This window comes from Gasterosteus aculeatus, chromosome 21 (assembly GCF_964276395.1).
Source record: "Gasterosteus aculeatus chromosome 21, fGasAcu3.hap1.1, whole genome shotgun sequence".
Lineage (NCBI taxonomy): Eukaryota > Metazoa > Chordata > Actinopteri > Perciformes > Gasterosteidae > Gasterosteus > Gasterosteus aculeatus.
Genome location: NC_135708.1, coordinates 13,116,385 through 13,143,769, shown reverse-complemented (window position 1 = coordinate 13,143,769; position 27,385 = coordinate 13,116,385). Strand labels below are relative to the sequence as shown.

At 46.1% G+C, this 27,385-nt stretch overlaps 1 protein-coding gene across 10 annotated transcripts in view; it reads left to right on the top strand.

Annotated features, from left to right (window-relative positions):
* mllt10 (MLLT10 histone lysine methyltransferase DOT1L cofactor) overlaps window positions 1–26,969 on the top strand; it is a 37,729-nt gene extending 10,760 nt beyond the window's left edge. For 2 of the 10 annotated variants that reach the window (XM_040166843.2, XM_040166846.2), the window contains 15 exons: window positions 103–196; window positions 3,640–3,726; window positions 8,257–8,355; window positions 8,646–8,979; window positions 9,684–9,902; window positions 10,234–10,710; window positions 14,677–14,837; window positions 18,016–18,133; window positions 20,279–20,351; window positions 21,649–21,842; window positions 22,645–22,791; window positions 22,997–23,052; window positions 23,335–23,609; window positions 24,171–24,258; window positions 24,588–26,969. In XM_040166843.2, coding sequence (XP_040022777.2) covers window positions 103–196; window positions 3,640–3,726; window positions 8,257–8,355; window positions 8,646–8,979; window positions 9,684–9,902; window positions 10,234–10,710; window positions 14,677–14,837; window positions 18,016–18,133; window positions 20,279–20,351; window positions 21,649–21,842; window positions 22,645–22,791; window positions 22,997–23,052; window positions 23,335–23,609; window positions 24,171–24,258; window positions 24,588–24,875 — 2,710 coding nt within the window. In that variant the 3' untranslated portion in view covers window positions 24,876–26,969. The remainder of the gene's footprint in view (window positions 1–102; window positions 197–3,639; window positions 3,727–8,256; window positions 8,356–8,645; window positions 8,980–9,683; window positions 9,903–10,233; window positions 10,711–14,676; window positions 14,838–18,015; window positions 18,134–20,278; window positions 20,352–21,648; window positions 21,843–22,644; window positions 22,792–22,996; window positions 23,053–23,334; window positions 23,610–24,170; window positions 24,259–24,587) is intronic. The other 8 variants (XM_040166845.2, XM_078095831.1, XM_078095833.1 and 5 more) reach the window with 6 other exon arrangements.
* Window positions 26,970–27,385: the final 416 nt, after the last annotated feature.

Below are 27,385 nucleotides of genomic sequence, written 5' to 3'. Positions count from 1 at the left end.
CATCACGTGTGTTGATTGGGATTCTCGCTGTGTCACAATGTTTCACGTGTTTGTTTTTTTCTTCTTTTTTTAAAATTTGCCTCGCGCAACTCTCTGACCCAGCGCCCAGTTTGCGGGGTTACTGTGTGAAGAACAAGGATCAGACGCAGACAATGTCAAGTACTGTGGATATTGCAAGTACCACCACAGCAAATTGGTGAGTGTACTTCTATTTTTGTTCTATTCTACACATGGCAATGTGTCTGAGACTCTCAACCACAACTAAACTGACTAAATTGTTCTTCTCAACGGATCTTTTTACGGCCTTGAGTGATGTTCTGTGTATTTAAACTCAGTATCAAGTTTAAGAAGATTAAATATTAATTGCACTGATTATCTGAGTGCATATATGATAGTAATAACTGACCCGTGGTCCCTGTTTTATATTGTTTTCAACCCATGTGAATGAGCATTTATGCGTTTTCTTTGCCTGTGACGATGTAGACACACGTCGGTTTACCTGTATCACATAGAATCAGGATCTTCCTTTTATTCTCGAGCCGCTCCTCCCATCCACGTCCTCCTTCTTGCGCCCCTCTCCTTTTTCCTTCCTCTGTCTCTTTGCCGCTCAGACGTCTTCCTCCTTCAGTCGGCTTCCGGTTTCTGTCGGCCTCCTCCTCCTCCGCTCCCTCCCTCTATCTTTGTCATACATCTGCTTCCCCTTTCTCCGGACCAATAAATCCATCTCGCCACCATCTCTACTGTTATTCCTCCTCCCTTCCTGATGGCTGTCATCGCTCTGCTCCTTGTTGAATGAGTACTAAGCTCGGGTTTACAGGTGCTGCTTAGGGTCCCCTGAGTGCAGTTTCATGTGAAATATATACAACAATATTTTCGTCTTCTTCACCGGTGAGATTCTGCGGCTCAAATCCAACTGTTTCTGATTCTGAAAACCATCTACATCCAAGTGGAAACCCCAGGGCTGTAGTCTTGTAGGGGGACGTAAATATGTGCACATGTGCAAAACTTTATTTTGTCTGCACTTTATTATTATTATTTTTCACATAGAATTCACATTTGATCCTAATTGGCAGCTTGCTGGTTTCTTTTCCATGATTGCTACCTTATCTTTTGTAGTCTGACTATGCGACCAGCATAATATAACCCTGACAGGTGGATAGCCGGCCCATTGTCGAGGAGAATTCAATCAGATAAGAGAAGAATGAGGAGGACAGGCATATCGACACACTGGATATGCAGAGGGAACATATTCAGCTCACGCATTCACGGTCTTGTTGCCTTCCTGATTTTGGTCCACTTCTCTGTTAACAAGCTTTTGGAGCTGTGTGCATGTAGGTATATACACACATGCATACATGCACACGCTTCGCAACAGCTGCTGTAGGGACGCAAATATGAGAAAAGCGCGAGCGGGGCTTCACTATTATCATACCTGGACCAGTGATCAGCTGGAAACCTGGGACCAGCTGCATAGTGTATACACACACACACACACACACACACACACACACACACACACACACACACACACACACACACACACACACACACACACACACACACACACACACACACACACACACACACACACACACACACACACACACACACAGACAGACAGACAGACAGACAGACAGACAGACAGACAGACAGACAGACAGACAGACAGACAGACAGACAGACAGACAGACAGACAGACAGACAGACAGACAGACAGACAGACAGACAGACAGACAGACAGACAGACAGACAGACAGACAGACAGACAGACAGACAGACAGACAGACAGACAGACAGACAGACAGACAGACAGACAGACAGACAGACAGACAGACAGACAGACAGACAGACAGACAGACAGACAGACAGACAGACAGACAGACAGACAGACAGACAGACAGACAGACAGACAGACAGACAGACAGACAGACAGACAGACAGACAGACAGACAGACAGACAGACAGACAGACAGACAGACAGACAGACAGACAGACAGACAGACAGACAGACAGACAGACAGACAGACAGACAGACAGACAGACAGACAGACAGACAGACAGACAGACAGACAGACAGACAGACAGACAGACAGACAGACAGACAGACAGACAGACAGACAGACAGACAGACAGACAGACAGACAGACAGACAGACAGACAGACAGACAGACAGACAGACAGACAGACAGACAGACAGACAGACAGACAGACAGACAGACAGACAGACAGACAGACAGACAGACAGACAGACAGACAGACAGACAGACAGACAGACAGACAGACAGACAGACAGACAGACAGACAGACAGACAGACAGACAGACAGACAGACAGACAGACAGACAGACAGACAGACAGACAGACAGACAGACAGACAGACAGACAGACAGACAGACAGACAGACAGACAGACAGACAGACAGACAGACAGACAGACAGACAGACAGACAGACAGACAGACAGACAGACAGACAGACAGACAGACAGACAGACAGACAGACAGACAGACAGACAGACAGACAGACAGACAGACAGACAGACAGACAGACAGACAGACAGACAGACAGACAGACAGACAGACAGACAGACAGACAGACAGACAGACAGACAGACAGACAGACAGACAGACAGACAGACACGTGACATTTTGCAATGTTAACAAACGCTGATGGAAAGCCTCGTGCTGTTCTATTGATTGTGTGTGAATGGCTTTGGATGCGGGCGCATAATGTCATTAAGCAGGGGATCGTATGGATGACAGGAACGTACGAGAGGGAATCAATGATGAGGAAAGCAATGTTAGCAAAGTGGGTTTCGTGAAATGCCACTTGATGGATGTTTACGGCACGTTAGCAACATATTGTATTGGACCGGACTCGGTCAGTCTCCAAATTTAATTTCAAAACTTAGATTATTCTTGTTTTGTTGTTGATTTCATCAAGACTGTGGATGTTTTTCCAGTATCGTCAGCCTCGCGACATAACATTCTGTAAATAAAGTTGTCTTCAAAGCAGAAAGAAATATATTAACATAACAAAGTTCCCTGAAAAGAAGTGCAGAGAAAATAAAGTTTTCTAGATACACTGGTGCCTTCTTCCAAGTTGATTGAAAGTGCTCTTTTTTGAATGACAATCAAGTGTTGCAGCAATCGATGAACTCTTACACGCGTGTCGTAGAGTATGTCTGTATGGAGACCCTTTTTGAGGGAAAAGATGGCGATGTGACCGATGATGGGCTGTGTGAGGCCAGAAGGGGAGGATTTCTCCATTGGTTCACCATGTTGCCTCGGAGAGTCCGTTTTTTACATGAGCAGCCAAAAGAAACGGTCTCGCGTCATAGATCTCTACCTCTCAATCGATTGGGCAAACACAAGCCTTGATCTATGCCTGGAGGTAATTTGGCTGTAATTTGAGGATGTAGTTCTTCGTCACCATGGCAACCAATACCATAAGCAACAGCGATCTGACATGGACTGGGATCGATGGATAAGAACCCTCCAAAATATCCCTCGATGCCTCCTTTAGATGTGAGTTTTGGCAAAATAGGAACAATAAAAAAGCTCTTGGTTGTGTTTACCGCAATATCAGTTATCTTCTTTGTACTTCATCCAGTAACTTGGAGTTCCTCTTTACCTTTTTTAGCGAAGGAGCAGGGGCCGTGGTAGTATGTGTCAATTAAGTGGCTCTTCCTCTCAGTGTGTGGAGAGACCCCCGGACATGGACAAGAAGGTAAGAACGTCCTCGGACCCTCTCCCTGCCTCCCAACAATGAGACATGCTCACACTGTGCAGGGACAGGCAGGCTCGCAGTGAGAGCCTTCTTCTAAAAAATGGCTCCATAATCAGCATTTCTTTGGAGACATTCATTTTATATGATGGAAGAATATTATATTTACAAGCAATGTGAGAAGGCGTGTAATTGGTGAAAGTGTTTAAGGCCCCTTATGCAGAGGAGATGCATATTTAACCCACAACCCCAAACAATGTCGAACCAGGGGTCTGACTTACAGTAAATTGAAATATTTTGACTGGAACAAATAATTGAATATTTTCCTGAGAACTAGAAACTATGCTGTGGTTGTTATTGGTTTAAGCTCACCATCTTTACAGTTGGGAGTTTAAAAAAATGAAATGGTACTCTGTGGACCCCGGTATTTGCATTGGCTTTTGCTGCAGCCCAGCTACACCCAGCTGTGATCTCAGCCTCTGATGAATGCTGCATCGGTGTGACTTAATCATCCACAGCTGTTAGACCAACACGAAATGACAGGCCGCGAAAAATCTGAATTTACAAAAGGTGTCAAGTCATCTGTTCCAACTTTTCTTTTGTTCGTTGTGTGCACCAGTGCCTTTTCCAACAGAGGACAGGCTTGGGGTGGTATTTTTCTCAAATTGCGTCCTTCTCACTAAAAAAAGGACCGTTTTACCAATTCTGAACTTTTGTATTAGGTATAATCATTTTATATTAGATTTGAGCAGTGAGATGAAGATATTCAACCCAGTGTAATGTACCCAATGAATGTCCATGACTGTCCCTTCACAGTGTAGCCGGTTAAGAGAGTTCTGCTCACTGTCATTGATTTTTCTCCCAACAACGAGCCCCGCTTGGACGTCCCAATGACAATCCATCCATCCTTCCTCCCTCCTAAAGTAGCAATGGCTGGGAAGATTTCACAGAATCAAGATATCCAAGCTGATGCGTCGAGTTTATCGTGCACTCTTAGCAACCAGGAACATTTTTTCCCAGTTCTACTCCCAACGTATCCCTGATATTTGGGATATTCATTCAGTCGTTCACAATGCAGCAACGCATGCTAAGCGTGTTCATAATCCCAATTCAAATTTAGAATGGGGATGCTTTAAATCTGATTTAACGTGCCCGTATCAAGAATGTGAAGTGACTGAATCATCGCAAATAAAAGCTGGTATTGCAACCTTCTAGTTAAAAATCAACCAGTGGCCAAATATAATTCAAGCAAATTCTTTACAGATCTCCCATACCAGAAAAGTCATTTTTTTAAATTATAAATCAAATGTTCTTTACTAGTATATAGATAATGAAAAAATATTTGTATTCTTTTGCTTATGTACCATGAGATTTAGTGTGGTTGCAAAGGGAGGATAAATGTGTCAATTTCTGAAAACTTTCAGGAAACCATCCAAGCTCTTTTTGGAAAGAAGAATTTTGGAAATTTGGACTTTTAGAGAATAATTTAAAAATAAAACTTTTATCCAACGTTTATATTTTATTGTTCAATAAAAGAATAAAGTTCTACTCACAAATGGATCAAGTCAAAAATGCCATTTAAAAAATTTGTATTAGAAATGTTTGCATGCAAGTCATACATATATGACACGGTAAATACAGCTAAATTACCCCCAAATTTATTCACATTATTGCCTTCCCATTAACCTTGAATATTCCGAAGGGATGATGACGAGGAAGGAAGGAAGAATGGATACAATTTTAAAAGTGCCTTTTTTAAAATTATTTTCTAACAAACGATAGTTATATTTCTGCAGAATGAGATATTCATTTTCCGAGGAGGGTTTGAGGTTTTGTTGATGCTGAGCCAGAAAGACTTCGCTACTTTATTTTTCTTTGATGGAAAAGCATGAAACAAAAGAATTGATGGTTCATTATGTTCATTCATAAAGTAATTAGTGTAATCCAAATCAAACATTTTTCATGTAACATTTTAGCTGGCTACTTTTCCATTTTGTCAAACTGTGCGTGTGTGTGCGTGAAGATTTGCCCAAATATTATGCAGCTCCTCAGCCCTGGCTTTTGTTAATACCACCTTATAGTTTGAGTCTTTCACTGACACACACACATTGCATACTCTCCAGCCACATTCCAGGGTCAGAGATCAATAGGCGTGTGTGTGTGTGTGTGTGTGTGTGTGTGTGTGTGTGTGTGTGTGTGTGTGTGTGTGTGTCGACACATGCGCTCATACATTATGTGCTTTGGTTTTATACCCACCTCATGTTAGACCCTGCAGTCAAACTAGAGCAGGGGCTTAAAGATCCCCACACTGGCCACTTAGAAAAGGCCTGCAGGAAACACACACACTCCATACATACACAATGGCTGGTCAGACGTCCTGCAGGAAACTGAACAGGGGAATTCCTGCTAAACCTGGGCGGATTATTTTACCCCTTACTTCCTGTTGGTGTGTTTCCCCTCGTCTTCCATCAGCCCTCCTCCCCTTCATGTCTGCACCCTCTCATCCTCCTCCTGAGTGACGCATTTACGATGCATTCTACATCAAAAGGCGATGCTTTTTTTTTTTTTTATCACTGTAGTGGCTCCTTATTTCTTACATAACCAATCTAAATTGAATGAAATATTATCAAGGTACATTTCAGCAAGAAAAGGTAGCAGTTTGGCAGAGTGATTTAATGTAATGATTAGAAAATTAACCACCCATGGCACAAACTACTATATTTAGTACTTGTTTATTTTCTGCAACTTATCGAGCATAAAAGCAAAGCCTTTTTTAAAAATATGCGTTTTATTTAATGCTCTGATGTATATTTTCTTTTAAACTAAAGTCCAATTCGCTGTGAACATAATGTATTGCATTTTAGTCCAAAATTTAAATCAATCAAAGTTTAAATCCCAAATTCTAAGACACTAACGAAATGGGCACATTTTTTGGGGGGGGGGGGGGGGGGGGACTTGATGAGGAACAGTACTTGCCTCCTTTTTGAAAAGTGAAGTATCCCGGGAATCCAGCGTGGATGAACAGGCATGGCCCTCGTGCACTGCCACCGCTCATATTTACCCCACACAGTCTGAAAGGGCACTCGGATGTCAAATGATCGGGCCGCCAGCGGACAGCGACAGAGAAAAAGAGGGGAGAGGACACTCTGAAAGGCTTTGTCTCTGCCTGTATAATCAATTGACCTGATTGATAAGGGTGTGTCGGGGTTACATTGTGTGTGTGTTATGTTTCCCACGCCCAGCGCCTCGGGTCCGTGTGTGTGTGTGTGTGTGTGTGTGTGTGTGTTATCCGACCCTCCTCGCTCAGCCTCTGTCAATCAACACCTACCTCTGGAATGTTAATGAAAAACAACAAGAGAATCCTGAAGATTTTTACCTTCTCTGTCGCTCGCTCACGCTCCTGTTTTCTCTCCTGTGTGTTTGTCACCGTTTCACAGACTGACTTGATTAAGATAATCACCCGGGTGGTGAACATACACCGGACTTGTCGAGTAGCGCAAACTCATGCTGGGAGGCCAAGCGTGACTTAGACTCTCGGAAATCTATTTTATACATATATTCTTCTAGTGGGTTTATGATACATCAGGCGGCATCTGATGAGGTGATTTCAACAACTTCAGAGCTTTAAATCAAACTCTATGGAAAGCGCTCCAGGATGTACGGACGCAGACTGAACGCAACATTCGTGTCCCAAAGCCCAGACTCTTGGCGTTGGGTTACATTTCCGTTGTTAACTGCTACTCGTAGAGGAAGTCTGGCTTAACTGTCACCAGCCGTCGTGGTGGGGGAGCAGGGTGGAGGGTGGAGGGTGGAGGGAGGTGGGGGTTTCAGAGTTGTCGTGACGCTGGGCGTCACAAGCATGTCGAGTCCCATGTCGTCTCTCAGGATTGCTGCATATTGTGTGTGTGTGTGTGTGTACATGCGGCTGTGCAGAGAGGTGTCGGGGTGCGGGGATGCGCACGGGTACCCAGTTGCCACCTCAGGGGTGCGACATGAGCGGAGTGGGGGGGGCTTGTGTGTGATAGCAAAGGGTGTAAATTGAGCCGTGATGGTCCGAGAAGGAGGATATGATTGGATGCAACGATGAGACCTTGTGAAAGGCAAGAGGCACTTAGGCACACTCTCCTCTAAACTGCAGCACGCCGGATTCCTGCTCCTCCGGCCCGTTCTTTATCACTCCTCCATCACTCTCTTTGTGTTTGTGGATCTCTTAGCTTTCATCTCAGACTGAGCCTTTGAAATATAATGCTCTCTCTTTCTATCAGACACACACACACACACAGAGACACACTTTTCTTCTTTTGTGCTTATTTCCTAAGCTTATCCTGATAACTCATTCCCACTGGCGGATGTGATCCCGTGTGTGTCTGTATTCTGTCCTCCACATGCTCCTCAAAATGCAGAGGGCTGTGAAAGAAAGGGTTGTAGGAGGTCCGTCTTTTATTTCTCTCCTTTTTTCCGAATTGCTTCTCAAGCAGCCTCACCCATGGGTTTCTTTTTTTTTTTCTTCTTCTTTTTATCCTCCTTCCTCAGAAACACAAGGAGAGGGACAGGCACAAACCCAAACACAAGAAGATCTCCATGGACATGTCCCCCTCCCTTGTCCTTCCTAACATCTTGGTCCCGGACAAGGTGAGGGCCGCTCCTCTTTGTGTCGGTGAATTTTCACCGAGCTAGTTAAATATTAAAGGAGGGACGGGTGTTTTTTCTTTTCTTTACCCACCTTGATTTACCTTTTGTTGCTCGTCTTCTATATCGCTTAGACATCCTGTCCTCCCGCTGACCTTTCTCCCCTTTTCGGTCCTCCCTCTTCGCAGCGGCTTCTCATGGTTCCTGTCCTCCCCCTTGCCTTCCAACCATAATGTTTCTTTATTCTCCCCCGCCCCCCTCCTCTCACTCCCCTTCCCTTCTTCCGCCTCCAGACCTACAACAGCGGCAACTCAGGGGGAGGAGTCACCTCCCTGCCGGCGTCCTCGCAGAAGCGGCTGGACGATGGCACCGCCCGCTTCACCACGGCCAACTTCCAAGAGGTGTCCTCCGCCCTCGGCGGTGGCCCCAAAGACGGCTCGCCGGCCGACGCCGGCAAGGCGGCCTCCGAGGTGAAGAACAAGAAGAGCGGCGGCGTGGGTCACGTGGCGGGACAGCGGGGCGGCCGCAAGTCCCTCACCTCCTCAGGGAAACCCCTCCCTTCTGCCGTGGTCACCATGGCAACCTCCTCCACGTCTGCCTCTGCCTCCACCGGGCCTTTCCATCAAGGTGAATTAATGGCAGCAAATGGTCGTGTGTTAAGTTTCCCACCACTGTTTTTATAAAGACTGTGAATACAACGTCAAATTGTCTGCCGTTGCTGTCCCGCCCCCCTGCACCACCAAACACCAAAAAACAAAATGCAGCACCATTGTAACTGCAGCAATGCTATCAAAATACGTGTGTGATTCGTGTTTTGCATGGATGTGTGTGCGCACGTTGTGTCATTGGCAGGATTTTGACCAGACACCCGGCCGTGTTGTGTGGCCCTGATAACAGTGTTTGGTCTTGACCGTCCTCTGGCTCCTGTAATCGGGGGCCCCGTCCGTGGGGGAAAATAAGGCCCAGAAACACACCGGCAGAAGGAAGACGTGGGAGGCGGAGGAGGGAGGGAGAGGGGGGGGTCAGGACCTGAAAGGAGTCGGAGCTCAAACTGACCTCCTGTGTTTTCTACTATCGGGAACCTTGAAGCCCCTCTGCAGGCGCGTGTGTGTGTGTGTGTGTGTGCTCGCACTTCCTCTGACACGAGGGAGGACTACATGAGATGCAGAGCAGAAGAACTCCTCTTTGGTTCCGTTGTTGCTGCTCCCCACGTGATGATGGAGAGGAGTCGCATGGAAACCTTCTCCCAACTGTAGCGTCCGTTGGGCTCTGTGTTGTTTCTCTCCCGCCACTAATCATCTTCTCTCCCCCAATGTTTTTCTCTCCTCCAGGCCTCCTGTTGACCAGTGCCAGCAAGACGCCCTCTGCTCCGTCCTCCTCAGACTTCCTAAGTTTCTCGGATTCAGCGTTGCGTTCAGGGGGCGGCACCACCTTCTCCTCGCCGCCGTCTTTCAGCAGCTGCCTGGTGAAGCCGTGCTCGGAGGGCGGCGCCTCGGAGGGAACCACGGCACTCTTTGGCTCCATGATGTCTACTAACACGGCCTCCGCAGGTACTAGATGCTTATTTAGGTCAGAGATCACGTGGGTTCAGTTTAAGTGCGTTTATGTAATTTGATCAGTTGTTCTTTCCCTATTCATGGTCACATTTTTGGTTCCCACTATTACGGTGGCGCCACATTTTTCAAGCAAAGCTCCTTTAGTGCAATAAGTAGATTAATGAATAACGAGTGGTTGAAATCCATGGTTGCGGGCCCTATTTTACAACAGAACCGATGACGCAGGCTGTGCTTTCCCCTCTTGGCCAGCAGTCTGCAGAAAAGCACAAAGAGGCCGCAGGCTTCACGCCAAATCTTTCACTTCTGCTTCTCTTGTCTTTTTCAGTGGGCGGGAAGCTGTACGAGAACTCCCACAGTCACACGGCCACCGAGACGACCAGCCTCGGGGGGCCCGCCGGCTACAAGCGGCCACAACCCTCCAGCTCGCTGCCGGGGATCGGAGGAGCCGCGGCGGGAGGAGGAGGGGACGATGGGGTGAAGAAGAAGAAGAAGGGCAACTGGCGCAACAGATTTGGACCTTGCTTCACCACGGACGTGAAAGCTTCTGAGCCGGCTCCCTCCCTGACCCTCCCCTCCTCCTCGACGGCTAACACCACCGTCCCCACCTCCTCCTCCTCCACCGCCTCCACATCCTCCTCTTCGTCGTCGACGCTCACAGGCCGGCCGGGCATGGTGTCCAGCAGTGGGTTGGGGTTGGGAGCAGGAGGAGAGAGGGGGCTCGGGGTCATGGGTGTCACCGGTGGGATTCAGAACCTCAGGAATGGGAGTCTGCAGAGCAGCAGCGCGACAGCGGCCGGGCCAGGTGAGGAAACCAGTGGAGCACACGAAACACAACAGTAACGATGAGCTCTTGTCTCACAGATTCGTCTCTCAGTCAGTGTCGGTTCTGCGAAATGGACCTGGGTTATGATCTTGTTTTTGGCAGCATGAATAGGGAAATGATTTCGTTAAAGTCGCATCTGCCGATTGTGTCCTGTTGTGGCCCGTTGTGTCTTCCGGTGCGTCATCAGAATGACTGCAAGGGGAGGTGAAACCCACGTGACGTGGCCACAGCAGTAACGTTCCCACCTCAAACCGAGGGGGGGGGGGGGGTTGATGCACCTTTTGTTATCGGTTCCTTGTGTGTGGAAGCCAGCGTGCGGGTCTACGTGCTGTTTGCTCACACACGCGGAAGTGTGTTTCTTTCATCGTGTTCTGTTGCTTGGCAACTGTCTTTATGCTTTGGAGTTCCCCTCCTCTGATGGAAATGGCTCCCCTCAGCCCACACAGCCCGCATCTCTCCTTTCTTCCACAATTGCCGTTTGTTTCTCTCGGCTGCTGTCTATTACCTGCGTTCTGCTCCTTCCGTCAATCTTTGTCTCACCTGTTGATGTTTGTGCGCTGGAGGGTGTCCCCTAATCAATGTGCATATCGTGTATATGCACACGCGTAAATGCTTATTAGTTCCAAATTGATTCTCTGATCAAGGTCTTATCCATCACGGATTTGTGGGATCAGCTGATCCAATTTCAATCACAAATACGTTCCCGTTCTTTAAAATATTCAGCAATATTGGCCTGAGGGTTTCTTTTGCCGAGCATGTTGTATTTTTATTTCATGTTGGAAAATTATTTGTCCTCAACCTTGAAATCCTTTAATAGATATAAGACAGACCACTCTGTGCCGGGCGGACTGTAGCGTCCGTGAAAGACATGAATCAGTGGCAATGCTGTTTTTTTTCCCTCATAGCCGTAACAAATGTGGTTGCTAAGAAGAAGTGCAACAATACACTGATGGCGATCTAAACATTCATCTTATAGCTTGTGTCTGCTTAGAGGAGATAAAGTTATTGTATAGGTCCATCCTACCTTCATGCCAGCCATTTTATAAATGTGTGTGTGTGTACTGTTACTGTGAGGAAACATTTGACATCAGGCTTTATTTAAATGGTGACATTATTGCAAAGCTTCAGATTAATCAAGTCCCATCGACCCATAAATATTCTCCAGCGGCGCCTTCACAGGTGTCTTTAGTGGACCCCTTTAAATGCACAGCTGATCCTGAGTTAGTGAGCTTACTTATTGGGGCTTTCCCCGTTTCGGGATACTTCCGGTGCATTCCGCTCCCGGTGCTTGGGGCGTGCGCGTGCCCCTACAGCTGTGGCGGCATGTCCGATCACATCTGGCGGTCACGTATGGCTGTGCATTGTGTGTGCGCCTGAGAACCGTGTGTTCTTCTTCATACTGTAAATATTTAGCTGAAGGTTAACGCAGGGCAGTGATGGGGAGGTTTTCAGCGTTTAACCAGCCCCCTCCCATCCTGCCGGCTGACACCGGCATGCTGATGGATAGATAGTTAGCCTGATAGATATGTGTGCAGGGTGGGGAGAGGCAGGGGGTTAGATCTTGGTTAGGTTAATGTTTGACTGCAGGGGGGGGGGGGGGGGGGTCACCGATGGGACGGACAACGGTGGGCTCGGTGTGTGGGGGAGGAAAGCTGTTGGATGGACATGAATTTATTTAGACCAGCATGGGGGGGGAGGTGGGGGGATGGGTGTGTGTGTGTGTGAGAGAATAAGAGAGACGCTTATCAGACGCTTATCGCTCGTTATTTGTATATTTATTTGCTCATTCATATTATGTTGTATTTTCTTCATCGTTTTTTAGTCAAATTATCATTATCAGCAAATTGGTCTCACTGCAAAATAAGCGAGGGGAAGTTGTGAAAACCAGCATAATATTAAGTGAGCAGGATTTCACTTAAAAAAACTAAAAACAAAACATTGTGACTGACATTTTCAAAATAGTACTTTTGACAGTTTTTGTAATTATTGTTTAAACATTTTTATTTATATATATATATACATTAAAATATATATTTACCGTGGACATTACAAGATGTGTCTTTCTGGATAAATTGCTCTAGGTTAGTAAATGGGAATAACACATTTTTGGTTGAGGACACAGCCGCTCAGTTTGCGTCTCAACTCTTCACAATAGAAGAAACTATTGAATTTGGCTGTTTGGCAAATCCACAAACACATGATACCTGCACACAGACACACGCAGACACAATGTTGTCCACTTGGTCTTTAGATCGGTGTTAATCTCGCCTAAATGGACAACATAGATTTTGTGTGAAAATAATAGCAGCTTGAATTAATCGAGCCCGATATTTTTTTTAACCTGACAAAAGTTTTTGGCAAGAAGGGAAAAGCAACACGGAGGTCAGACGATGTTCTCTGTCCTTTGGGTCATTATTGATCACACCGATACGGTTTGTGATTTCTAGGATTGTGTTTGTGTCAACATTTTATTTTATTCTTCTCAAGGGAACTTTTAATTCTCATCAAATGATAATCAATTTAAATATTAATCTTCTGTAGTATTTGAAAATATTCTCACCAGCAGGAACGGCTAAATTAGTAAATACATTTTCACAATAGCAGTTTAAAACTATAAAAAGCAGCCTGATTGTCAACACTATTTTTTCGTCTGTTCATTTAATTAGTTTGAAGTAAATATTTACATCCGTTGGAGACATTTTTCCCAAAATTAAAAAGAAATGATGGAGGACAACGGTTCAAAGGAACATTTCCCCTTTTCTTCTTTCTCTAAAACGTCTAAATAAAAACTTTTTTTAATTCCCCCGTCCCTAAACACATGCGCTGTGATTTACAAACGGCGTTCAATCTTACGCATATCGAAAAACTTCAATAGTCCCACTTTATAAAATCAATGAAAACTCATTTATATTACTGGTACTGTTTTAGCCCCCCCGCCCACTGCTCCTCATTTCATCAATGAGCCAAACTCTGATAAAACGTCGGCTCGGCCTCCAATCCGGCTGCATGAAATCCTGCAGGAGCTCGTGCCTCTGAGTCACGGCTGCCCTGCTTTGCCTATCAATTTTTTTTTCTTCTGGTGCCTACTACAAAGCGTTATAAATAGTATGTAGGTCCATCCAGTGTTCCTATCTCTCCCTGCCTCCCTCCCTCACCCTCCACCACTCCCCCCCCGGCACAAAGATCTCTTGTTCCCCGACTGAATGTGTCCTGCCCTGAGCCATTCAAGCTTTTGTGGGGCCGAGGGGCCCCGTCCCGTCCCCCCACGCCCCTCCCCCTCCTCTGCCGGGGTCAAAGGGGGCAGGGGCAGGGCTTATCCCTGGTTCGTGGGCGAGCACAGGGGTGTGTGTGAGAGGGAGGGGGGAGAGAGAGAGAGAGAGAGAGAGAGAGCAAAGAGATAAGAGAATGCACATTAGCGTGTATTTTTTTTAATATATGATCAGGATTTTTTTATGAGTTGAATGAAATGTGTACTTTCTGAATTAGTACAAACAATACACATTGTCTTTATTTGTAAAAGCTTGATACGAAGTATTTGAGTTGTCAGATTTGTGTATTTATATATAGCTAAAGTTTATTATAATTGTTGGAGTTATTACAATTGCAAAGAAACCAAAATATCTCTCGCAAGCCCACATACTTAATTATGCGTTCCACTTGTTGATTTTATCGATCATGCATTGATTCGGTCAGCAGATCTGTAATTTGTTCAAAATCCAGTTTCCAAATCTCAGTAAATGATTCGTCCTCCAGCCGTGTTTTAATTATTTATAGCCAACACGAACAAACCCAGGAACCTAAAACTGAAATGGCTGAAGGGAAATTAATTTCATTATTTACACCGATGTTTTTCATTCTCTAATAAATACTGGTATTTTCAAACCACTTTGCTCCAAATCCTTGTTTAATGGTATAAAACTCCCGTTGTCTCCGATGCCTCCTCAGGGGTTTTCTCTGGTGCGGACGGGTCATCGACGGGGGCCGGAGCTGTCGCCGCTGGCGGAGCCGGCTCGGAGTTGTCGCAGCAGCAGACCACACCTTCACTAGCCCCTCCCCCCTCGCCATTCACTGCCACCGCACCCCTCAGCGGCACCGCCTCGGCACACGTGAGTCCCAACACTTCCAACTGTGCTAAAAACTCCTCATGCCCTCCGTACACACAAAGATGCATGCTCATTAAACACACTCCAACCCTCTTTCTTTCTCTCTCTTTCTTACACACACACACACACACACACACACACACACACACACACACACACAATCGCTCGCTCTCTCTCAACCTCCACATTTATCAATTTGTTCAGATCCCTCGTATCTCTGAGCTGAGGCGCAGATAAACTGTGGGAACACAAATAAAGCGAAGCACCCTAATTAAAGTCTTTCCGAACCAAATCTCTCAGCACTATTATGAATCCGTGGCTTGTTAATTGGGTGTGAATTGTTCGTGTCCTGGCCTTGTAGGATTGCATTTCCTCAGCAAGTTAATTGAGCTGCTGATATTATATGGTGCACCTGCGGAAGGGCTTACGTGTTTATACACAGCATCAAACACCTAAACATGTCATTGAAACATGTTGTACTCCCCTGCAGAATTTAGTTCAATTAAAAAATACATAAAATAAATGTTTAACATTCCCATTTGAACCTCAGTCATTGTAACAGTTAAGCAGTTTATTCTGATTGAAATACATTGCTTAGAGTGTTAATAGTTTTTTTTTGTGTGTGGCCCATTGGCTTATATGCCAAAGTGAGGGCAGAGATTCTAATTAATCAGCTCCGCCCCCTCTAGTAATCGCTGTTCTATCTCCCAAAAAGAAAAAGAAAACTCATCTGTAATCACTGACCCCGGTGTCCGTCCTTTCAAAACCTCCCCAAAGACCATGCTCTGTCTCTGTCCACCCAGCTCCATTTTTCTCCTGTGTCCACTTACCACCTCTCTCTCTCTCTCTCTCTCTCTCTCTCCTTCTCTCTCACACACACACATGTTCTGTCCTTTCTCTTATTCTTCCTCCGTTGTCCTGTGATGTAATGACATCTGACAAGCACCATAGTAGGGATGGAGGGAGGGATTGTGGCAAGTGTGTGTGTGTGTGTGTCGGGGGGGGTTGCACTGATGCCTTGAATTGGCTGGCTTGGCCTTCATTTTGCCCCGCTCCTCTCTACTTGGCACATGTTAAAGCGGACGAGAGGCCGGGGGAAGCGCAGGATATCACTCCGGTGTGCAGCATGTATAGTTTGTGTGTGCGCGAGGAATGGACAGAAAAGAGAGCAGCCAGAGTGAGAGAGACTTTGTTGCTGCTTTGTTAATTGTAATGCACGCATCTGGACACACCCTCCAGATCAAGTCTGCACAAATTATGCAACTAGAAGGACGCCGACAGACCTACTCTTCATTGTGTGTGTGTGTGTGTGTGTGTGTGTGTGTGTGTGTGTGTGTGTGTGTGTGTGTGTGTGTGTGTGTGTGTGTGTGTGTGTGTGTGTGTGTGTGTGTGTGTGTGTGTGTGTGTGTGTGTGTGTGTGTGTGTGTGTGTGTGTGTGTGTGTGTGTGAGAGAGTGACGGACACCATTTGCTATTTCCAGTCGGCTATCTGGCCTACCGTTTTTGGCTATCAGCCCAGAGCAGTGAAAGGGAGAGAGACTTTGAATAAAAAATGAATGAAAATGAAAAATGAATGTTGATGGTAAAGGGGGCCGGGTTATGGCAGTGGAGTGGCAGAATGGATGAGAGGTACAGGGTTTTACTTTTGATTTTCATATCCGACCGTGATGGGGAATTTTTGGGATGTCTTCCAGATTTGTATTATCTTAGACATACCAATTTCATGAGTAGAAAGAATGGAGAAAAAAAGCACTCTAGTGTCTAAACACAAGTCTCAGTAACTGGATTGGATTTGCATCATAATCAATGGACAGACATTTTTGTTTATTTAGGTTATTGATTCTTCACGTGTGTGATTTTCTGCTCATTTGCAAAATAACTTCGTTTATAGTTGTTGTTGTTGTTTTCTCAAATGGCTTAAAATGTACGGAACCGGACTATTTAAGCTCTTAAACTATGTCCCAATTTTGTTTCAACACAAAATAATAACTTCACTCAATAAAAAATCAATTAAATTGGTTGACCATCAAATTCCAAAACTCCAAATTAATTTTGGAAGAATTAATAAAGTTTTTTTTATTTTATTTTTTCATGTCACATACTTTGGTTGCAGCCTCTTAATCAAAAGCCAGTCAGCCATTTTGTTGCTTTGGATGACGCGATTCCCCTCCTGATGCTCCGCCCTCTCTTTCTCTCCCGTCTCACCCCACCCTTCACTCAACGCTCCTTATTTGGGAAACGCCTTAATTGGATTAAACTCTGCATCAGGAACACTTTGTCAGCACGTCAGTGTGCTGTCGGCTGTCGATGCAGCCGGAGCCCCCCGTGTGCATGTGTGTGTCGGTAACAGAATAATGAGCCGCGGATTCATAATATATACAGGTTCTATTTAGCAGATCCACATCAAACCTTTTTCTTTTTGCTGTTTAAATAAATTTCAATGACATGAAATGACGTGTGGATTTTTTTATGACGGCGGAATCAATAGTGAATATCCGATCATTTAAATTCACACACCGTTTATTCAAGAACTGAGGTTGAAATTAGATTCCGGCCCATTGAGTGTTTAACAACATGCTTTGCAAACCTCCCATAGAAGGTAATAGAAGCAACGTGAAAAGTCACAGCTTATCCGCACTGTATAAGAGGAAGGAACACCTGTTACTGTACAACCGGAGATTTAAATGTCTCAATAACAAACATTCCTCACTCAACAGAGACGATATTGCTTTGCTGCTTTTCAAGAATGACTGATTATTTTTGGAATAAATATGTGATGCTAAAACAATGGAAATAAAGTCAAACTCTGGTCTCAGCCTGTGAGAACGTTATTATTATTATTTTTTTCTAATCTATTTCTATCATTATTTATATGAATTTGTGTTTTGCAACATTGAGCGTGGGAAATCTGTAAATGCTATTTCCCTGATTTTATTTAGATATTCTCCACGCACATTCTATAATTGATTAATCATGAAAAATAATTTTCAGATAAATGCATATTAATAAATAAATAAAATAATCAATTGTAGTTTTTAAATGAAATTAAAATTCATTTTAATTCCATATGCCTAATCCGCAATTTGATCAAAGCAGTTTAATTGCATATTGCCGCATATTTCTCACTCCTCCCTTGTTTCTTGTGAAATCATGGCCTTTCTTGGCTTCTTCTCTGTCTACAGGTGAGCGGTCTGCCGGCCTCCGTCTTCAACCTGGCCTCCTCCCACATGTTCGGCAACAGGCTGAATCCCAACTCTGCCATGGCGGCACTCATCGCCCAGTCCGAGGCCTCACCAGCAGGTACGGCCGTGTGTGTGTGTGTGTCTGTGTGTGCGTGTTTTTGTCAGCGAGAGAGGGAGATAATGGATAGGTCACGGCGCCCTCGGTCCAACAGAGAGGTCAAAGGTCAGCACTCAGGATATTTTCAAGCTCCTCCCACTCAGCTCCAATTACACGCCGGGATTGTTTCCCTCGGTCTTCAGTCCTCTGTGTTGAGCGGACAAATACAGCACCTGAGCGCGTGCACGCACACACACATATATATTATCAAACTCTGCTCTGAGCTGGGGCCGATGTAAAAGAGGAGAACTGTGCGGAGGCAGCGGTGTGACTGGAGGAGGGCAGAAAGCCGGTAGCTGCCCTCCGATGGTTCCTCGTGTGCCCGGTGCAGAGGGGCGGATGAGGGAGGGAGACGTGGCTTCAGTAATCAGAGTAGCCGCTTCCTGATGCGAGACATCTGGTGGAAGAGAAGAAAGAGTAGAGACGGGAGAAGAGGAGAGAGAGTTGAGGGAGGAGGAGGAGGGAGGTAGGTAGTTCCTGCTGCCGGTCAGCAGTCATCAGAGCCAGATCCACCGTGACCCGCGGGTCAACTCACTAATCAGGTTGAATGACGGGGGGGTGAACGTGCATGCACGGCGGATTGAGACTAGGCAGGCTCTCTGTGTGTCTACAGAAGGAAGCTTTGTGTAATTCCTGAAGAAATAAAGTCTCACTCCTCTTTAGAAACAACATCAGATACATGTGTTTAGTTTGATTTAGATGAAAAGCCGAGTTCTTAATTAATTATGTAGACTGCCACATAATGCGGTTGCATTGGCAGCTCAAGAAAAGCAACCAAACTATTTCCGGTGACTACAAGACGGTAAAAAGCGTCTCACCGCTGCCCTGCTCCCCCGGACTGACTGTGACGTCGCGTGCACACAGTCGCGTATACAGCACGTGTGCGCAGCTCCGCGAGCGGGAAGTCGTGTTTGTGCACTAGTAAGGGTCATGTGAGCACAAACGTGCAAGGTGTGCGTGTGTTTGTATGTATGCGTGGAGGCTGTTTGCTTTGGCAGCGCGTTTCTCTTTGCTTTTCGAGTGTCTGGAGGGGAGGTGCCAGGATGGAAGGCGTTAAGAGAGAAAGGACTTTGAGAAGAAGGGCGACGGAGGGACTAGAGCGGTGACCCAGTGAGGCTAAAAGCTGCCTTAAGTAAAGGGGAGTTTGTGCGAGTGTGTAAATGCAAAAGTTTGCGCAAGCTCGTGTGTGTGTGTGCGCGCATGTGTGATTCATTACTCTCACTGAGGGAAACTGAAAAGAAGCGTCTGGCCCGGGGCCCAGAGGGAGGAGGTAGAGACCCTCGGACAAGGCGCAGGGGGAAATGCACACGCAGTTTGAATGAAGGCTGCCGGGTGAAAGACGCGCAAAGTATTACAGTTCGTCAACACCGATTCAAAAGAATGAATGTTTTTCTCTTTTCGCTTTGTCAATCAGCACGGCATTTCTGTCGTCCCACTTAGTGTCCAATGCAGAGAAATCCCCCCCAAAAAACACTACTATTGGGGACGAGGACAATGGTGGTAGTCCTCCGTTAGACCTCGACCTGCGTTACAAAGCTTGCACTATAAGCTATATATATATAGGATTCGGGAGCTGTAGTGCTTTGTGAATTGAATGTACTGACAACCCTCTATATATCAATTCCAGATATAAAGCATAAGGAAATCAATCGTATTATATTACATGTTACTGCTGCAGTCATCAGTTCAGAAGAACTTCTCATAGAATCCACAAAGCTCATAAAACTACACTCTATAATATGTTTGAGATGTTAAAAAGCCCCCCGGGGAGCACTGATTTAAAAAAAAAATGTCATTTGCAATTGTGCAAGAAGCGCCAACGAGCAGCGAATATTTATACGGCACAATTGAATGACCCGTTATCTGACAGCAATAGGGAGATAAATGAACAGCGTTTTACGGAGTGGAAGTTAACCAGGCCGCCGTCCTCCGTCCAGAATAAAACAGCGAGGAAGAGCTCGGCCTTCCTTCCTGTTGTTTAGGTGTTAAAAGAGAAGAAAGACCGCACAATGTTGTGGCTGCAGGTTGTTTTTACATATCAAGTGTTTTTAACTAAAGCTGCCTTCTCTTGGGTGTGGACATTTAAAATTGTGTGTGTGTGTGTAGATCAGGAGGTGGGAGACGGCGGCGTCGGATCTCAGGGCTTCTCCATAAGAGCTTCTCCCAAGACCACCCCGCGGTGAGTGTGCGCGCACACACACACACGCACACACACACATACATACCCCCTGCTCCCCCACCCACCCATCCGTCCCCATTTACATTCCTCACTGCCCCCCACCCCCTTCAACCATCCCCCCTCTCTGCTTTTCCCTCCTCTGGCCCCTCGTCTACTCTCTCTTCCTCTCACTCCCCACACACACACACACACACACACACACACACACACACACACACACACACACACACACACACACACACACACACACACACACACACACACACACACACACACACACACAATCTCCCTTTCGCTCTCGCCCCTACAGGCAATTTTCGCTCTCTCTCCGCCAACGATAACTTGTGTTTTTGAGGGGGGTAACCATCCTTCAACTCCAGTTAGACCCTTTTTTCCCTTTAATCACTCATGGAAGGACAGTCTGATTTTCGGCATCTCCTTCATTTGGGAGTATTTCAATGGATCTCTCAGGACGGGAATATTGATGATACAAATCCATTTTTGCTTGTTTCCACTTCTTTGTGGGATGGATAGTTTCACTTGATGAGGTTGGTTCCAACACGCATAATTCTGGTTGTCTATTGTCTTACACTGCACCTGTAATATTTCCCCTCTTGTGTTTAAGAAACATAATTTGTGTTAAATTTAATTTAAAAAGAAAATATTGTAACAGAAGACTTATGGCGTCAAAGAGGATGACATTTTTAATACCTTACATAATGTGTTGTGGAACAATTAAGTGTCTTAATATGAACATCACTGCCATTTCACAGGAATTAGACTGTGACATTTACACTCAGAATGTGTGTATTTAGGTTTGCAGTCTGATTAAAAGGTGGAAAAATCTTGCCTTTACTTTCCATTTTTTCCCCTTTAGCCTCCACATAAAGCTCCTGGCGTCCCCTGTACTCGCTCCTGCTGTCCCTCATTTCCCCTCGTTCACACTCAACAGATTGTCTTGGTGCTCACACACACACACACACACACACACACACACACACACACACACACACACACACACACACACACACACAGATTTATCGCATCGAGACAGTCCACTTCCCTCTGTCTGTCTGTCTTTTTCTCTTGCATGTCCTATTTCTCTCCCTCTCTCGTCCTCACACGCACGGACAGAAAGCCTGGCCCCTTTTCATTACAGGCGACTGTAACAACAAATTGATGTAGTTTTATAGCCAGCAGTGTCTATGTTTGTCTGACGTTTATGTTGGGTCGTTAATCTCCCCATTGACCTCTCTATCTCTCCCTTTCTATCCTCCCTCTCTCTCTCATCATTCAGCTCTCCCATTGGCGGCCTGCAGATCCGCTATGACTCCTCGGGGTCGTTGCCGGGGCCGGGGCTTGGGTTGCTAGGGGCGGGGGGAGGCGGCGGGGAGGCGTTGCCCCCGGTGGCCACCAGCATCGAGCAGCTCCTGGAGAGGCAGTGGAACGAAGGGCAGAGCTTCCTGCTGCAGCAGGGAACGCAAGGAGATGGTGAGAGCGCACACACACACACACACACACGGGTATCATTCATTTGAGGTATTTTGATTGTAGAGTTGATGCATTGCCTCTAGACCGATGGCCTATTTGTAAAGCTCAACAACATTATTTTCAACAACAAAGTCAGCAAAACATGAGGCAGAAGAAAAACAAATATCATTCTTCTGGTACTTGTTGCACATTTCTGACCAAACCAGAGAAGTGTTGAGTTCTAATATCCAACTTATTTCCTCCTTCCTCACTTTGCTTTCTTTCTCACTTCCTATCTGATCCATCACGTTTTTACCTGCAGTCACTTCCTCAGTTTATGTGCTATTAGTGTAAGTGTAGGTGATCTGAAAGTCCTGTCAGGTTTCTAAAATGCTAAAAGGGGGAATGTAGTTGCTGGAGAGGTCGTCCTTCATCTCTCCAGGTTTACGTTGCTGTGTGGGCACATTGTCCAGCTCCTGTCCCTGCTCACCAAGTTGTCCTCGTCACTGAGCTTGCACAGGCCCCCGGGGTCCCTGTTCTGCAGCTGATCGTGACCTCTGACCCACCTCTGTCTCTGGTCACTGGTTATTTGAGTGTGGATGCTCAGCCGACGGTTTTCATGGTTCTGTCTTTTAATGGTTCTGCTTGCTCTCCAATACAAACCATTACATCTCAAATAAAGTTTGAAAAGCCTGCGACAGGACTTGTCGGAAATTTGAATGTGAATTTTGTCTCCCACAGAGAGACCGCAAAAAATTTTACCCTCAAATATTCTGATCCATCTATTTGGTCCCCCTTCATGTCTCTCTCTCCGTCTCTTCAGTGGTGGGCATGTTGAAGTCCCTCCACCAGCTGCAGGAGGAGAACCGGAGGCTGGAGGAGCAGATTAAAACTCTGACCTTGAAGAAAGAGAGACTGCAGCTTCTCAGTGCTCAGCTATCGGTGCCTTTCACCTCAAGCATGACCTCCGGTACACACACACACACACACACACACACCTGCACAGACACTGGAGCTGAAACAGTCAGTTAGTTCATTGAGCAAATGTGATCCTTTTTTTTGTTTAATATTTAATCAAACACCCTACAAAATAAAATACATTTTATCCACCTCGGGTGACCTTTTTACTAAGCGATTAATGACTTGAACAATAATCAGCTGAATTTGTGTTGCAGATATGAAAGGAGGCCATTTGGGAGCCACTGACTCTTCTTTCTCAGTGGCTGCACAGGTAAGAAGAAACATCCATCAAACGTCACTTTGAATCCGTTTATATGAGCGCAAGGTTGAGCACTGCCATAAAAGACGAAGCCGTGACACGTCACTGATGCAACAACTGAAAAATTAACCGAGCTTCGGTACAATGAGCATCAGAGATCCAAGTAAAAAATCCGTGAGGAGGTTTCACGCTTTCACACGTCATTACACGGCAAATGATTTGGAGCACAGCGATCAGTTCACATTGGCCATTAATCTCACGCCCTCGTCGATGGCGTTTCTCTCTCTCTCTCAGGACGGCGCGTCGTGTGGTGGCCACAGCAGCAGTGGCTCCACCTCGTCTCTCTCCACCCCTCCCTCCGTCTCCCAGAGCCCGCCGCAGCTGAACGGGGTTGCCGCCGCGGCAACCGGCCCCGGCCGGCTGGGCGGGGTGGCGGGGCTGATTGGTGCTCTGGGCGCAGGCAGCGCACTGGGCATGGCGGGAATCGTCGGGGCGCTGAACGGCGTGATCCAGACGCCGCCGGGCACCACGGGGGCGGCTGCGGGCGCCACGTTGCCCGTTAACAACGGGTACGTCCGGCGGTGGCTTCCATTGCAAAACATTGATTTAATAAACAAAAACTCATGAGAAGCAAATTAAACTCAACAACAGGCGCCAGTGATGCTAAATAGGGTTTCACGTTGATCACGGCGTCGTTGCCCGCGGTGACGCGTCAGCGCCCCCCCTCCCCACCCCTCCGTCAGCGCCGTTAACTGGAAACCAGTTTCTTTGGAGAGTTGAGCCGCTGTTAAAGTACTAACTAGGCCACACCCCTTCCCAACATCCGGCAGCACTGTGATGTCTGAATGTGAGCTTTATCGCGTCCTCTCTTTTTGTTTGTTTTTCCCTTTTTGATGGCGCGTCGGACTCTTGCAGCCCGGCGTCTAGTAAGAGCAGGTGAGCAGAGAGTCGGCCCATTCATTCTGAAACGCTCCCGGTTGAGCGGCCCGTCCGTGAGCCGCGCTACCTGTTACCTGCTACCGCAGCGCGTTCGGCAGCCCGGGGCGCCTCCCCCCGACCCGTCGGTGTTCTAATGTGCAGTGGGTTGAAGCGTATTGTGCTCACTGCGAGTTGTGTCTTTGTCTCGTCAGCGCCGCGCGGCTCGGCCTGCTGTCTGAGCAGCACAGACTCCTGCAGCAGCATCAGCTCCAGCAGCTGCTGTCCTCGCACCCGTCAGCGGTACGACACGCGCACACTCGTGCACGGGCAGGCTCACAACCAGTATCACACAGTCAAAGACACGCAACGACACTGAGCAACAATCTCCCTTTGGACAGTAGCCTAAAGCACCAGACTTAGTAACTCTTCTTTTCTTTTTTTTCTCCCCCGCTCTCCCTTTCCTTCACTCTTTTTGTTTTCTAATCCTTTTCATACAACTCTCATTTCTCTGTTTTGCCTAAAACGTTCACTATATTTGTTTCTCCTATATTTCCTCTGGCTTTATTCCGACTCTCCCCTCTCTCCCCTTTCCCTTTGCTCTCTCTCTCTCTCCTCCCTCCCTCCCCCAGGAGCAGCAGCAGGTGTTTTTCTACCAACTGATGCAGCAGCAGCAGCAGGACCTCCAGCAGCTGCAATCCCTCTCCTCCTCTGCCCAGATTCCCTCCATCCCGCTCTCCTGCCCTCAGCTGCCCGTCGGCAACCTGCTGCCCAGCGCCCAGAGCCAGGGCCAAGGCACCATCACCGCCAACCCCTTCCTGGCGATGCAGCACGCACACGGTGACGTGCACGCCTCGGGGGCTCAGAAGGCGCGGCTGGCTGAGAAGGCCGTGGGCGTCGCGGGGCAAGAGAAGACATGACGGCAGAGGCCCTTCATGTCTCGGTTGTCGATGTTTTGTTTTTGTTTGTTTTGGGGTTTTTTTTGTGAATAAATATGCAGAGTCTTCAGGAGATCGGCCTGTTGGTCAACTTTGTGGTTCAGCGATGAAAACCAGTCACCAGCACTCAGTAGTGGACCTTGTCAGGTTTATTTTGTTATTAACTGATTTCAGGTTACAGTCTTAAGATTTTGTCTTCATTTGTACTATTTATGTCCATCCAATTTTAGATTTTATCTCTGATTTTTTTTTTTAGCTTTAGTGCAGCTTCAGGTTCTTATTGTCATATTTGGGATGATTTTCATTTGATATCACTGGTAGCGACTTAGCGTTTGATTAAATAAGCACATGGTGGGTCTGATCTCTTCTCTCAACAGCTCAGCCTTTATCTTTACTGAGTTTCTCTTCATATTTTTTCTCTTTCAATCCCATCACATTTCTTTGTCATTTTGCTGTGTCATGTTTGAGGTTATTTTTGTGCATTATTTCCTCTGTTTTCCTTTTTGTCTCCCTATTTCCTCTCTGCTTCTCCATCCTCCACACTAGCAACCGTCTCGGTCTGGTCTCGCTGCCGTCTCACTCTCAGGGGCCTCAACTCACGAGCTGGCACACAGCAAACTAAAAACATAACGAGGAGGGAAAAAAATCACTGAAATACATGTGTGGGGGGAAAAAAGGAACTACAACAGCCCACCACAGGACTTTAACGGTAGCAGATGTATGTTTGACATCTGTCTCGCGGCGATCCCGAGGGGAATATTGGGTGAGAGGCTCGTGAAAACCTCCCACACGTTCTCGCCGTTGCTTCTGTCCTCCCGTCTTTCGCTGTTTTTGCGCAGAGCCGTTAAAGCGTCAGCGAGCCGAGGCTCACGTGGTCACCGCAGAAGCCTTGCTCATGACTGTCTTTCTCTGGGCCAGATACAGGCAGCTCACTCGGGAAAGTGAAATAAAAAAAATAAAAAATATATAATAATGTTGAATGTTGACGATGGATGCGGCGATCCACACGGCACAGGCCCACAGAGAAGTATTATGCAGTTGGTTGTCAGCGTGTGGAAGCCGTAACGTTTCATCTTTCCTGATTGAGCCCCCTGCTGCACCTACCTCTCCAGCAGGACCAGCCTATCGGGACCTACAAGGCCGCTGAAAGATCCCCGCGACCCCGACTGGCCAATCAGGGTCCAAACCCAAGTGCCTGAGGCCAGGGAGGGAGGGAGGGGGGGGGGCAGGGCGGATTTGTTTCCTTTTACCTGTGTCCCTGTCACTCAGCCAGACTCTTCACAACGCTACTGGTTAATTAAGCTGCGTTGCTAAGGCAACAGATTACCAAGTCAGGCTGGACGTGCGGTGTCTTTAATAACGCCCGGAAATAATATTCTGCTGCTTTCTCTAATATCGAAGCAGACGATGTGTTGTGCTTTTTATTTATTAGGAGACTTTGTGTAACGGGCGTAAGATGATATATTTTAAAAGCCCGCTGGTGTTGCAACTGGACATCGTTTTGTACTACTGTGTAAAGTTATTTTTTGTATTTTTATTTTCCCTCGTACAGTCAAGTCTCTCTGTGAACCGTTTAATAACTTCTACTCCGTGTTTGTGTTTTTCAAAGCTAGAAGCTACTCGCTGATTGGGGTTGGGGGGGTCGGGGGGGACGGGTGGGGGGGGTCGTTCAGTGGCACAGTTTTTACCTCGTTAAGTGTACATAAAGCTTTCTCATTGGCCGTTGTTGTACATAAGTGATTGTGATTAGCTGTGCTGGTGTGAAGGAAAGCCAATGAAGCCTCAATTTGTGTGTGTGGATTTTTAGGACCAGACATAAAAAGGTTTAAGTGACTGGACACACAAAGTATTAATTTATTTTTATATGTGCAGGGACATTGTGTTTCTTTTTTTAAGTTTTGCACCACATTCTTGATGAGAAGTAAATTTATACACTGCACCGTGTTGTGTGCACGTGTGATTTGTGCACACATTTGTTTGGATACGTTTTGTACAAGTGGAAAATAATGGGAGCGGGTGGGAATCTGACATTGTATTTCAAAACACCAAAATAAAGAAACACTATGAACAAATTAACAGAAGCCTGTCTTTGTATCAAGGAGATTATTAAAAATATACATGAAAAATTATGAAGTATAACTGTTCTTTTGAAGTTTGAAAAGATTTTATTTCCTGCTGACTCATGAAATATTTTTATTTTTTAAATTCTATATTATATAGAAACCATTGTATTTTAAAAAGTAGTTTACATCATGTTTTTAAAGAAGATTGCCGGGAGATGGGGTCGATTCTTAGAGCAGTAACATCAATATAATAATATTTAGTGCATTTAAACATGCATATTTGCACATTATTTTTATCTTGCTTTTTTAAAATAGACTAAGGATGCACTGCAAATCAGCCAAATGTCTCTCCAGAGGTTTAAATAGCACCTGTAAAATTGTTTCAAAGTTAACAAAAAGAACATTCAAAACTCTCAAAGTACAGTTGAC